Source organism: Corvus brachyrhynchos, unplaced genomic scaffold (genome assembly GCF_000691975.1).
Source record: "Corvus brachyrhynchos isolate BGI_N302 unplaced genomic scaffold, ASM69197v1 scaffold89, whole genome shotgun sequence".
Lineage (NCBI taxonomy): Eukaryota > Metazoa > Chordata > Aves > Passeriformes > Corvidae > Corvus > Corvus brachyrhynchos.
In genome coordinates, this window is record NW_008246063.1 from 1,070,439 (window position 1) to 1,084,223 (window position 13,785).

The window sequence follows — 13,785 nt, forward strand, 5'->3', positions numbered from 1 at the left end:
TTTCTCCTTTTCCCTTCCTTTCCTTTCCCTTCCCTTCCTTTCCCTCCCTTCCCTCTTCCCTTCCCCCTTTCCCTCCCTTCCCTCTTCCCTTCCCTCTTCCCTTCCCTCTTCCCTTCCCTCTTCCCTTCCCTTCCCTTCCCTTCCCTTCCCCCTTTCCTTCTCCCTTCCCTTCCCTTCCCTTCCCTTCCCTTCCCTTCCCTTCCCTTCCCTTCCCTTCCCTTCCCTTCCCTTCCCTTCCCTTTTCCCTTCCCTTTTCCCTTTCTATTCCTCTTTTTTCTCATTCTTTTTCCCTCATTGACTCCTGCTCCTCTTGCTAATGCTCCTTCACACCTCATCTGGACAAATCCTGGCTGCTGCATTCCTTATGGTGACATCGATATGGCATCCCAGGGGAAGAAACCACATGGGAAAGGACATTTTCAGGAATACAGCTTGGTGCAAGAGACCCTGGGAAAGAGGAAATTTGGAAAAGACTCTGCCAAAAATAACAACTTGTTCTTCGCAAAGTGCTTCTCTCCGACATGATAATTATGCAGAAATCCAGAGTGGGGCTGTGAACCTGGCATCTCCAGGGACTGGCTTGTTCCAAGGCCGGGTAGAAGCCTCAGTTTGGGCTGGGAATGGGTCTGGACAAGGAGCAGCTACTACAGGTGGCAGCTACGTCATGGTAGTTAAGCCAAAGAGCATCATAATGAGAGGTGCAGCCCTGGGAGAGCTGTCAAAGTCTAAGCGAAGTTAGATGGGATTGGATTGAAAAAAAACCCACCAAAAAAATAAAATTTCAACCTAGTTTTTTTATTATTGTCAAGAAATTTATTCCTAACTGTCCTGTTCCATACACCTGTGCTACAGACAGTACCAGCAATGCTTTGGGGGCTTTCTGCACAAAGTGAATTTAACAGTTCCAAGTAACCACTGAAAACCTCTTTCAAAGAGTTTTGTACTTCCAGGTCAGAGGAGAATCAGGTCATGTGTTAATCATGTTCCACTGGAGAAGATGTTTGCTAATAATTCCCAAAAGCCATTCTTGTTATAAACAGCTGAAGACCCACTCAGAGGCTGAGCTATGGTAGCATTAAAAATCCAGCTGTGGAAACTGTAACAGGGTCATAAAAATCCTGACAAAAAATATTTCTTCTTTATTGGGGCTAAATATGATGACTGAGTTGTTTCCAGAGAACAATTTATCTGCCTATTTTAAATCAGAGAATATCCTGAATTGGAAGGATCCACAAGGATCATCAAGTCAAGCTCCTGACCCTGCACAGGATCACCCAAAGAGTCACACCATGAACTTGAGAGCATTGCCCAAGCATGCGAAGCAATTATTAACAATTATTATTACTAATGATAATTTAAAAATTGAATTGCAAAGTTGCACATCCAAGAGGAGACCAAAGAAATGAAAAATAATCCTCCCTGCTGCTGAAATTCTCTGCAGCTTCAATGAGCTACAGCTGAGAGCAGCTGAGAACTTGGCAAAGACGTCTCGAACAAGGGTTTAGAGAAATGCAAATGTGCAAAGAGGGGAAAGGGGGGAGAACCAACCCATGACAAAGTGAATTGTGCTAATTATTTCAGATTATGCTCTTTAAAACATATTTTTGGCTTCTTCCCTCTTACAAGTGCCATTAATCCCAGCTCTACAGCTGAAGTCTAGCAGGATGCTAAATATCCCAAATTCCCTTGCTGCCTTAATAGGCGAGAGTGTTCTTCATTTCTTGTCCTAACCTACTCCAAATGGTTATTATGCATCATTTATCAGCAGTGCATCCTAGCTCAGAGCTGACTACATCTTCCTAGCAGTGCAAATTATGCTTCTACACATGTTGGGGGATTTTTTAATTTTTTTTTTTTTTTTTTAATCCGTACAGACTACAAATGTGAGTGTTGCTCATCCAAAATTCCCTCAGCTAACACGCCCATCTGTCCCAGCTTTTACAAACCAGGGGGAAAAAATCCCTTTTTATTACCTAGGAAAGCTATTAGTCTGTTACATTTGATATCCCTGATGTTGCTGGAGTCACCAAGGAGGGATAAACATATGCATGAGCACACCCAGGCTCCTGCAGCCTGTGCTCTGCAGGTATTGTGGTTCTGCTCCTGCTACACACAAACCCCCGATTTTAATAACACAATTTATTCTCCATTGTAAGCAAAAGCTTAGCAGGGAAAACTTAAAGGGATGAAGGTGCTGCAACGAGGACGGCTCCAGAATGAATCACATCAGGGTGCTTGGTAAGCACCAGAAATCTCTTGCCTGGGGTGAATTGTGAGGCTTCAGTAGTAAAATGAGACATTAACAGAGCTCAGCCACACTCCTTTTTTTTTTTCCTTTGCCTCCTCGCTTCTCAGCAACTTTTTGTGCCACTGCTCCTTTCAAACACGCCCTTGTTATCGCTTTGAAAGCCCAGGTTTATGGGTTTGTATTTGTTTTCTACTACAGAATGCATCATTTAAGGCTAATAAATTAAACATACGGCAGAGGCAGAGGGAGAAAAATTAGTTGCAAGCATCTGCAGCAGTCTCATAGTTAATTTGTCTCCAAAAGGCGCTGCTGCCATGGAGACGGGATTTCAGAGTTTGCTTCACTCCAGGTTGCTCTGCAGAATCTTAGAACCATAAAATCAATAAGGTTGAAAAGACCTCGAGGATCATCGCATCCAACCAGGTCCACCACTAAACCACGGCCCAAAATGTCACTTCTTCATGTGTTTTTGAGCACTTCCAGGGATGGTGATTCCATCACTTCCCTGGGCAGCCTCTTCCAATGCTTGGCTATCATTTCAGTGATGAAATTTTCCCTAATATCTAATCTAAACCTTCCCTGGTGCAGCTGGAGCTATTTCCTCTTGTTCTATTACTTTTACCTGGGAGCAGAGCCTGACCCCCACCTGGCTGCACCCTCCCATCAGGGAGTTGTGGAGTGCCAGAAGGTCCCCCCGAGCCTCCTTTTCTCCAGGCTGAGCCCCTTTCCCAGCTCTCTCAGCAGCTCCTGGTCCTCTAAACCCTTCCACAGCTCTGTTGCCATCCCTGGGCATCCTCCAGAACCTCAATGTCTTTCTTGTAGTGAGGGGTCCAAACCTGAGCCCACAATTTGAGGTGTGGCCTCAGCAGTGCCCAGCACAGAGGGACAATCCCCTGCCCTGGTCCAGCTGACCACAGCATTGCTGATCCAGGCCAGGATTCCCTTGGCTGGTACCATGTACCAGTGGAACACATCCAACACGGAGGGAGACAGACAGAGAGAAAAATAGAAAGCAAGAAACAGACCCAACCCCAGGAATAACCACCCCCAGAGCACCCTCTGAAACCTGAACTCGACTCCTCTGTTTTTGAGTGCACTGGGCAGGAGGTTCAACATCAGGGCTCTTGGTTGTGCTTTTTAACCATTTCAGCCCTTCTTGAAACCCTTCCAAGGGTTCCAAGCACCCTCCTGAGGAGCACTGGTCTCTCCTGTAGCCTGAACCTTCTCTGCTCCGCAGCCCCCGAGTCCTCACCCCATCCGAGACACAAGAAGCGCTTGCGGATGATGCGGTTCCGTAACCGGCCCGTCACGGCCATGTAGGACTGCCAGGCCTCGGTCAACACCCAGCAGAAAGAGGAGAGGAAGAAGAAGTGCAAGAAAGCCGCCACCAGCGTGCAGATCACCTGGAGAGAGGAGGAAAGGAGGACACGTGAGAGGAGCGGCAGGCGGAGAGAGCAGCGGGGAGCAGAGCAGAAGGTGAGGGGAGATGCTTCCAAACCAGGCTCTGGAACAAAAAGTCAGGGAGATCAGGACACGGAAATGCAGTTTAGGGGCGGGCAGGCTCCTCCACAAGCTTTGACCTAGCAAAGACCAAAGCTTTAAATTTAAATACTACCTGGAAATTGGCTGCTCTTAAGCATGAGCTCTAAGAAAAGGCCAAGGTTAACACTTCAGAAGAATCGTGGAATTACAAAATTGTTTGGGTGGGGAGGGACCTTAAAGATCATTTAGCTACAACCTCCCCAAAACGGGCAGGGACACCTTCCACTAGATGGATTTATTTAATTTCCAAAACATCCAAACTACTGCCACGATCCTTTCAGGGCAGGGGGGATGAAGTAGTTAGTAAACAGTGCACTAATCTCAGCTCAAAAGGTTTGCAAAGCACCACGTCCCTGGCAGCCCAGCCATGGAAATGAAATCTGAGGAAGGCAATTTGGATGGTTCCCCTGCCAGGGAAACAGCACTGAGTGAAAGAGCTAAGCCATGAGAGCAGCATGAAACCACGGCTGCCAGGGGCTGGGAAAGGACTGCAAACATGAGGGCACAGCTGTCCAAAAGCACATAAACTACCAGCAGACAGGAGAGAGAAAATAAAAAAGAAAAAGAAAGAAATCCCCCCTAGATTAGAAAGAATTTCATAATGGTGAGCTCTACAACTTGGTGGGGAAATCTCACAAGGGAAATGCAGGCAGCTTAAGCCATTTAAAATTAAACTGGGGAAAGAACTGGCAAATGCATTATGAGGAACAACCCCAGAGTGCCAGGGAGATGGACTGGAAAGCTGACAAGCTCGTCTTTGTTTTAACTCAGCAAGGCCAAATCTTTCACTGGTGCAAATTGGTGCCGCTCTGTTTAACTCAGCCAGTTTTCCCCCATCTGTGAGCTGAAAACTGTGAATCAATGTACCCGAGAAGAAAATGATGGGAAGAAACTCCAGTGGCTCACAAGGAGAAGGGAGGGAAAATAGATTTTAAAAATGACTCTGGAGGAAAAAAAAAAAATGGCTTCAGGCATTTGGGGGAGGGGGAGGTTTATAATCAAGAATTTCTTTCCTTTGAGTGATATGGGCAAACACGGACTTGGCTTTACGGTCAATGAACCTTTCTCTTTTTTTCTCTTTTTTCAACCACCAGCATCTTTCAACCCAGAGCTCTCATGCAGAGAGTGGCTTTTATCATGATTTTATCGGGTCGCTCTAGATTCATGCACTGGCACCACCCGACGTTATCAGAGGCTGTGAATAAAAGCAAGACCGTGTGTTCTCTGAGATAGGAACTCTCTTTTTAATTCCAGATTTGCATTTGACACCAAGTCCCTCCGTATTCTGCTTAGAAGTGGATTCTGGATGTCAGATCAGTACAAATAACATGGCTCAACATGAAAAGGTCCAGTAATTTTCATATTTTACAAGAATCCTAAAAAAGGTGGTTCCTATTCATCAGCTTACAAACGCTACATGAAACAGCTACAAACAGAGGATGCTTCCTGGAATGGACTTTAAGAGATTGTTATTTTAGAAACCTGGGGTTTTTTTGGCTGATATCAGGTACAACACTGTTCATGTTGCCTTTCAGATTTTATTTCGAACCAACACAGTTCTTCCTTGTAAAAGGGAAAGAAAAGCTTTGCTTCACAATTTAACACCACAGAGATACATTTGGGTTGTTTTTTTTTCTCAGATGAGGAGCTTTGATAGAAAGGGAGGAAGAGAGGAGGGGAAGACAAGAGAAATATGCACATCTCAGCTGGACCAGGATGAACCCATCGCCTCAAATGAACTTGGCCAACAGATAGGCAGGCAAATAACTTGCTTCTGCAACCTCTGCTGCAGGTTTTCCCTTCCTTGTGGGGAAGACCAAAAATCCCCATTTTTGGGCTAAACACAGGGATATGATGTCCCAAGATGCAGCAGAGCTTGTCAGTCTCTCAAGGCCATTAGCCCTTGTTTTGCTTTGAGAGGAGAAATCTGTTCCCTTGCAGCACAAGCCTCGGAGACACGGCCACTTCCTGCAGCATCCCTTTCCTCTGTATCCCTGGATTGCTGACTGTAATTTTTTTTTAGCCTTTTCCCAGGCCTTTCATCTTCAAAAAGCTTAGCAAATCCAGGCGTGGAATCTTGCCTTTGAGGTTACACGGATGGAAATCCAGGGAGAATTCGACATTTCCAGGGGAAGCCGATACTGCAGAAATCTCCTGGAGAAGCTGCAGTTATAAATCAATCACCAACATTTTAAGGCGCTCTGTTATCGATAACTGAATGTGAATAAAATCTTAATTTACGCTCCTTCATCTCTCCTCTGTATAGTTTTCTTTCTCTGTTGCCTGCCAAAGACTGTTTACTAGATGGCTGAGAGGAAATCCAAGAATAACCTCGCTATTTCTGGGGTTTCATGCATATGGATGTGCAAAGAGCTAATCTGCCTCCTGCCATCACTGCCGGGAGCTTCGAATCCCCACCAACAGCTCCGACCGTGAACTCACAGAGTCATGGGACAAAAAAGCACCAGGGAGAACCTGGGTTCATAACTGGGCTCTGGAGGGGGTGGGACAGGAGGAACACATCCAGCTCCTGTCCTGAGGTAAAGAAGAATCACCCAAGAGGAGTTCCAGCCATGGTTTGTCCTGTTGAGCATCCCTCAGTGTTTCTTTCCATGGAAAGAAGCTCCCAGCACACGTTTGGTGCGACAGAAACCATCACCAAGGAAAGCAGGAGCTTGGTTCACCCTTTCTCCACCTCCTGCCATCTATGTTGGCAATGAAAGACAACTCTGCTCTGGAAAAGGAATTTCTGAAGGGCACTTTGTAGCAGGAGCAGAGTTGGCTGCTTGTTTCCACACTTCTCCACACACACACAGGGCTCCAGCAGCTGGAAAGCTTTTCCTAAAACAACCTAATCCTAACCCAAAAGGCCTTCCATAGAAATAAGTCTGTGATTCCCTAAATCCTTCAGCTTCTCTGCAGGAATCATAAAATCACAGAATAGGTTGAGTTTTGGGAGAGACCTTAAAAATCATCTCGTTCCAACCCTGTGACATGGACAGGAAGATTTTCTCCTTGCCCCAAGCCCCATCCAACTTTGCCTTGAACACTTCCAGGGATGGGGCACAGTTTCTCTGGGCAACCTGCTCCAGTGCCTCATCACCCTCACAGGGAAGAATTTCTTCCCAACATGCTTCCAGAAGTGACACCACGTTCATGCTGCCAAAGCAGGGGCTCAAAAACCCAGCTGGTCACTGGTTACTGTTAAGCAGTAACTAATTTTTGACTTCTGATTGCGATTTTGGCAGCAGAAAGAGTGGAGGAGGTGTCTTGCTTCACGTTTTTTGACTCAACAGTTATCATGGTTTGGAGCATTTGGGAAGATGGGAAAACTTACAACAGGAAAATACTAACGGTGAGCAGTGATTTGTCATGCCAGGGGATCCTGAAAGTGCTGGAGCTGGAAAAAAGTCGTGGAGGCAACACATGCCTCTCCAGCTGGGTCTGTGGGAAGAGAGCAACCAGTGCTCATGGCTTGGAAAACCACGCTGGGTCTCGCCTGGACTGCTGGAATCACTCTGGGATCTGCTACGAGTCCCTCATGGCCCTGCAGCGCTCACAGTGCATCTGGCAATGCTTCCCATCCCCAAAAAAGGTTGGACAGTTTTGTGTCCGTGTTCACTAACATCTGCCAAGTACTTTCAGCTCAGAGTATAAAAACTGCTGGAGAAATAAATGTAAAGCTGAGAGGTTGTTTGTTTGGGGTTTTTTTTAAAGCTTTTTCTCAATCTGTCTTTGTAATTTTTTTGAAAATAAAACGGTTAAAGCCTTGCAAATCACCACGCTTCTTCACCGTGCCATGTGCCAGCTACTCTAGGCAGATATTCAAAAATATCACATTGGTTTTAATCAAAGCCCTGAGGATGCTGACAAATTATCAAAGAGAGAGCGAGAGAGAAAATTGAAATCTGCCATTTAGCCATGTCTTTGACATGTCGCTAATTAACAGATGGAGGAAAAATGAGGAAGCGCTGCCTGAATGGATCATTTCAGTGCTAAATCAGGGGGAAAGCAAACAAATAAACAAAGCCCCAGCAGATCCCTTACCTTATTCCGGGTCTGGGTCTGTCCGATCAGGATGAGGGCGTTGGAGGAGATGATGGAGAGGCAGAAGTTGATGAGGATGACGGAGCGCTCCGAGCGGATGTACCTGCAGCGAGAGAAGAGGGGAGGGAGACCCACCCTGTCACAGCCTGCCCTGGGTGACCTCTGAAAAGCAGCAATCCAGGCCAGGCTCTACAGAATTGCCAATTTCCTGCAGATTTTATGTGCTAGACAGACATGAACAAGGCGGGGAGGGAGGGGGAGAAGATGTCTCCATCATCCCCCATCAATGCTGGAGTTAGGAGCCAACAAACGAGGGGCCAGCCTAGTCTGAGCCCCTCCTAAAACAGTAGAGCGCTGCAAATCTTCATCAGCTCTGCCCGCTTGGAAGGGGGGGGGGCTTGAAAAGGAGCTTGAAAGAAAACGAACAGGCAACACACGGAAAAGATTCCCAACCAAGAAGAGCCACAGGCATGCTGGCGATGGAAGCAGATTACAAACACATGCGCCTCGACAACAAAGTGTGTGTGATTCAGCATTCCCCTTCCTTTAGCCTAACAACCCCTCCTGAGGTGAGAAGTTGTGAGAAGCATTTCTGGCTTTTAAAATATTTTTCTTTTTTTTTTTCTTTTTTTTTTTTTTGGTACCACTTCCCCGAACTAGGCCAAATACGTAACTGCAGCTGTGGGTTTGGGACATCAGGGACAGCAGTGAGGGAGCTGTTGCCTTCAGCACCTTGCAGGAGCCAGCGATTTGTCATTTCTCATTTGCAGCGCAGCACCAAGCTGGCTGCCGAGGTAAGCGCACCACAACCAGTTCAAACCACTGGCTACGGAGGGAAACTTCTTTGAAGGCACTTTTATGTACCCAATAAAATGAAAAGGGAACTGCAGGAGTGCAGGTCCTCAAGGATTGACTCGAGATCTGACCACACCAACACTCACACACGTGAATTATCTCAGAGATGCTGCAAGTGCCCTGCCTGAATGCCAGATGAGTCGAGAGGAGATGCTGATGCTTATATAAATTAGAAACAGATGTATTAATCAACCAGCTCATCCCTGGAGGCTAATGCAGGATTATTTCCTATATTCCAGCACATCAACAATTTATGTTGGGAATTTAATTTCATTAATTAATTTTAGCAAGAGCGAGTTGGTTGTGCCTTGGCTGCAGAGTTTTGAGTTTCTGATGAGGAGGGCAGGATGGGTTTACTGCACATGTGTGTTCTGCCAAGGGTAAATGTGTGCTTTAGACCTAATGAAGGCTGTGAAACTTTGATTTTTAACTTTGCCTTGAGCCGTACCTTCATACAAACATGAATGGTGAGGCTATGCTTTCCTGAATGCAAAAAAAACAAAAACCCAAAAAACAAAGGTAGCATGAATCCCTACTTACTCAGTTGAAAATCTGGTTTATAGGAAGTTCTCCCTGAAACTCTCCCAGCCCCAGAACAGGCTGCAAAATGTAGGATCCCAGCTCAGCAAGAAACTGGGTTGACAGGCTGCAAAATGAGCTTCTGGTTCCGTTCACAGCCAAGCTGAGCCCAAATTTCCTGATTTCATTGGGCTCCATACAATGCTGGGCATCGCCTGGACCCTGCTCCATTTGCGGCTGGAGGGTACTGAGAGATCAAACTTCTTGTGCTTTGATTGTGTGAAGTAAAACATCAAATCTCCAGTCAGCAGCTTCTAAGGGGTAGAAAGGGAGATTTGGACTCTGTCCCGGTGGGAAGGAGATGGAATAAATCTGTGTAGCAACACCCTGATCCCACTGCTATTGACATGAACTTCTAAGTCTCCACTGGTCAGAAAAAGGAAAAAAAAGGACTTGACCATAAATCTGTATTTTAATGTAAGGGGAAATAATCCAGCTGTCTTAAGACTTTTCCCCCCCTTAAGCCCCCTTAAACCAGCTCTCTTTTTCCCTGCTTCTCTTCACACCCTGAGAATTTCTCTTGTTCTCCAGATCCCTGAACCTCCAAAGAACGAGATGTGGGTTGGCAATGAACAGAATCAGAATAATTTAGGCTGCGGAGAAAAAAAAAAAACCTCTCAAGTTCCCAGTCCAATCCTATGCCCAAAAAAAGGACTGATTTCAAAGTCAGATCAGGTTTCTCAGGGCCTTGTCTGATCAAGATTTGAAAATCACCAGGAACAGAAACGCTACCACCTCTCTTGGCTGACTGATTATAGCACTAAACTGCTTAACTTAACTGCTCTTGTGGTGAAGGATTATTTTGCTTTATATCCAGCTGGGTCTTTTCCTGCTGCAGCTGGTGCCTCTAGACCTTTCCCTGCCTACCTCTGCAAGTTGTTTGACTGCTCCATGACTCCTCCTTAACAGCCTCCTCTTCTCCAAGCTTGCTGCCTTTGCCTCCTCTGACATTGTCCAGCTCCCTCAGCGTCCACTGGACTTGCCCCCATGTGCTGGTATCCCTGGTATTGGGGGAATCCAGTACTGGGCACCTTTCCCAGACGTGGCCTTAGGAGTGTCAAACATTGTCCAGGTTGTTAAAGAAGACATTAAACAATGCTGGCCACTGTACCAACCCTGGGCAGATGTGACCAGCTCTTGATTAAGCTTCAAACCTTTGACCATTACCCTGAAATCCTGCAGGAATTCCATCCAGCTACTAAGCCACCCATCCAGTGCATAATTGCACATTTGGAGGCTGTGTTAATGGCCTTGGTAATGTCAAAATCCACACCAGCTGCTTCCCCCCACTGTCCACGTAACCAGTCACCCCATCCCAAAAGGGAAACAGGGCAGCCAGGCACAATCTGTGCTCCACAAATCCTTGCTGCCTATTCCCAATCACTTTCTTGTCCATCATGTTGCCTGGAAATAACCTTTAGAGCTACGTGCTCTTTAATCATCCCAGGGGCCGTTCAGGTTGACCAGTCAGTTGTTCTCTGCATCCTTCTCCTTGCCCTTTTTAAAGGTGGGTGTAACATTTGCCTTCTTCCAGCCTTCAGGCAGCTCCCTGGATGACAGACAGTGGCTCCACAGTCACACCACACATCTCCCTCAATGCATCCTGTTCTGCTCCATGGATCTGCAAACGCCCAGATAACTAGAACTGTCCTTGTCTCTCTTTTCCTTGGCAGTGGGAAGCATTTTCTTCCCTGGATTCTGCCTCGTGTAGGAATTTGGGTGCCTCAGAGCCAACCTTGCCAGCAGAACAAGGCAAAAAGGCACTGGGTACCTTCACCTTTTCAACATCCTTATCCATCAGGCTGCTTGTCCCAATCAACACCAGGCCAACACTTCCCTGGGAAATCCTTTGGTGCTGACGCACCTACAGAACCCATTCTTGATGCCTTTCACATCCCTGGCCAGTTTCAAATGCAGCTGAGTTCTGACCATTCTAATTCAATCCTGCATTCCTGGGCAATTCTTCCAGAGTCCTCCTTGGTAGCCTGACCTGGAATCCCAGCATTTCCTTGTTAATTTTCTGCTCAGTCAGAATGCTAAGAAGACCTCCTGCCACGCTGGCTTTTTTCCTTCCATTTCCTCTTCTCCAGCACAGGATGCTCCACAAAAAGCAATCACCATTCCTCTCCAAACCCTCTGGCCAAAGAAGTCAGGAACTCGTATCAGAGGGGGAAAAAACATAGAATTTGATGGGTTTTGCTCAAAAACACATCAAAAACAGAGTTGCTCCAGGATGCTGCCTTGCTACCCCTCTGCTGATACATGGACTACTTATCAAAATATGCTGTTCTCAGCCATAAAACCAGGGAAAACTCACTGCTAATTTAGGGAACTTCTGCTCCAGCCTGTGTCCTACAATCATAGAATATCCTGAGTTGGATGGAACCCACAAGGATCAGCAAGTCCAACTCCTGGCCTTGCACAGGACAACCCCAACAATCCCAATATGTGCCTGAGAGCATTGTTCAAACACTCCTTGAGCTCTGGAATATTTGGTGCTGTGACCATGCCCAGAGGAGCCTGTTCCAGTGCTAAGCCACCTTCCGAACAAAGAAACTTTTCCTGATATCCAACCTAACCCTCCCCTGACACAGCTCCAGCCATGTCACTGGTCACCACAGAGGATCCCCACACACTGCAGGAAGCCCTACACCAGCTGAGACAGATGGAAAAGGTGGGAAAACCCCGCAGTCTGTTTCTCTGCCCCCATTAGACTCCTCTCCACAAACACTGAGTCACTGCTGCTTTCTCACCGTGTGTACACACATCCCTCTGCACACAGCCACTTACTCATCCCTGCCACCTCCCACCAGGGCCAGGAGCGCCTCAGCATCCCCTCAGCATCCCCGGCACAGGCAGAGCTCCTGCGTTTAAAGCAAGTGTTAACAGCCCCTCGAGAGCTCATTGACAGCCACTCAATCAATCCTCGGGAGTGAGAAAAGCTCGGGCTGTTCTCTAGCAGTGATGCAGCACTCACCCAGCTGCTGCCAGGGACAGAGATCTGCCGTGCCCCACATGCTGATGGGCTGGTGGATGAGCTGCTCGATAGCAGGGATCGATCCCCGTGCTACGGAAAGGTCGCTGACTCCAGAGGCTGTTGAGCCGCAATGAGTTCAGGGATGGAAAACACATCGGGGCACTCCTGAAATACCAGCGTGTCAAGGAGCAGCTTGAAAAGAGGAGTCATTTCACCTGTTCCGACCCTTGAGGGGTTGGGTTTTTTCCCCTCAGTTTTTCATTTCCATGCCAGTTTTCAATTTTTTCTTGCGATTCCCGTCTTTTTCCACACGGGTGGTGGAGCACATGGCCCACACACAGATTGTGGCTCCAGCTGTGACCCAGGACAGTCAGTGCCGAGATGGAACAAGGTCACTCCACTTCTGTGGCCCACTGTGTCACTGACCCCTCTGTCGAGCCTGCTAATAAGGCCAGAGATGCACCATCTGCAGCAGAGATTTTTGCAGCCATCTGTCTGCTGGGAACTGGAGTGAGGCCACCAACAGGCCACCAACAGCCGTCGAACAGAAACAACTTCCAGTTTCCAGCGGGGCTGTGCCAAGTTGGCCGTGTCTGAAGTGATCACTCACCTCAAAAAGCTCGTGCCATTCATGCCAGTGGCTGAGTAGGTGCCACCAAGGAGCAGCCTTTATTTGGGGGTTTTCAACAGGGAGTGGAGGATAAATTCATTTCCTCCCTGATACACAGCCTGAAGCTGGGATCACCTCCCTGTTACTCTGCCCCCTTTTCTTCACCGTGTTCCTCTCCCTCTTTCTCACCCTCCCCTCCTTTCTGCTTCCCATATATACAAACAAACCCTAGCTGGGCAAAATTCTGGGAAAGCTTCCAGACTGTCAGCCTCAGTGAGCTTATTCATCAGGAGTGTTTCCTACTCAAGCTGGGTCTATGGATGCATGCTCCAGATGCCTTTGTCCGGAGTTCTGAATGGGAAATTTCCCGGCCAAAGCTCCCCGAATCAGCTGAGCTCTGGTGAGTGCTCTACACAGAAGATCAGGCAGCCAGGACATGAGGAATTTCTCCCCTGCACGGTGGAAAAGAACCACTTTGATGCTGCTCCTGTGTTTTAGGGACAATAGGTTGGAATAATACTGCTGATTCCATTTCTAAGCACTCCTCCAGCCGCTGTCTATCAGAATAGACAACATTTAGGGCAAAAAAAAAGTGGGAGCCAGGAGATAATGTTGAATACGATGTTCCTGAGACCCTTAATAGGAAAGCACATTCACGTCCAGCAGCTATGCCTAAAATAAAAAGGACACACAGAGCGCTCAGGGCTCAGCCACGGGAATGCTGTGAAGTTTGGAAAACATGAAAACATGATCTACAGAGAAGAAATGAAACGAACTCAGCGCACCAAAGAGAAATTCTAGAGATCACTTGATCATGCTTTACAAATATTTACACAGAGAGACTCAGGATAGAGAGCCCTTTAATCAAGATATAGCTGGTCTCAGGATCACTTGGAAATGCATGTCCATCCTTGGCTAGCTCAGAAA

At 47.1% G+C, this 13,785-nt stretch overlaps 1 protein-coding gene across 7 annotated transcripts in view; it reads right to left on the reverse strand.

Annotated features, from left to right (window-relative positions):
• Positions 1-13,785, reverse strand: part of LOC108449717 (brain-specific angiogenesis inhibitor 1-like) — a 95,189-nt gene that overhangs the window by 53,516 nt on the left and 27,888 nt on the right. For 6 of the 7 annotated variants that reach the window (XM_017746674.1, XM_017746673.1, XM_017746675.1 and 3 more), the window contains 2 exons: positions 7,838-7,940; positions 3,501-3,651 (listed from right to left, as the gene is read on the reverse strand). In XM_017746674.1, coding sequence (XP_017602163.1) covers positions 3,501-3,651; positions 7,838-7,940 — 254 coding nt within the window. Of the gene's footprint in view, positions 1-3,500; positions 3,652-7,837; positions 7,941-12,248; positions 13,760-13,785 lie in introns of those variants that run through there. The other variant, XM_017746672.1, reaches the window with a different exon arrangement.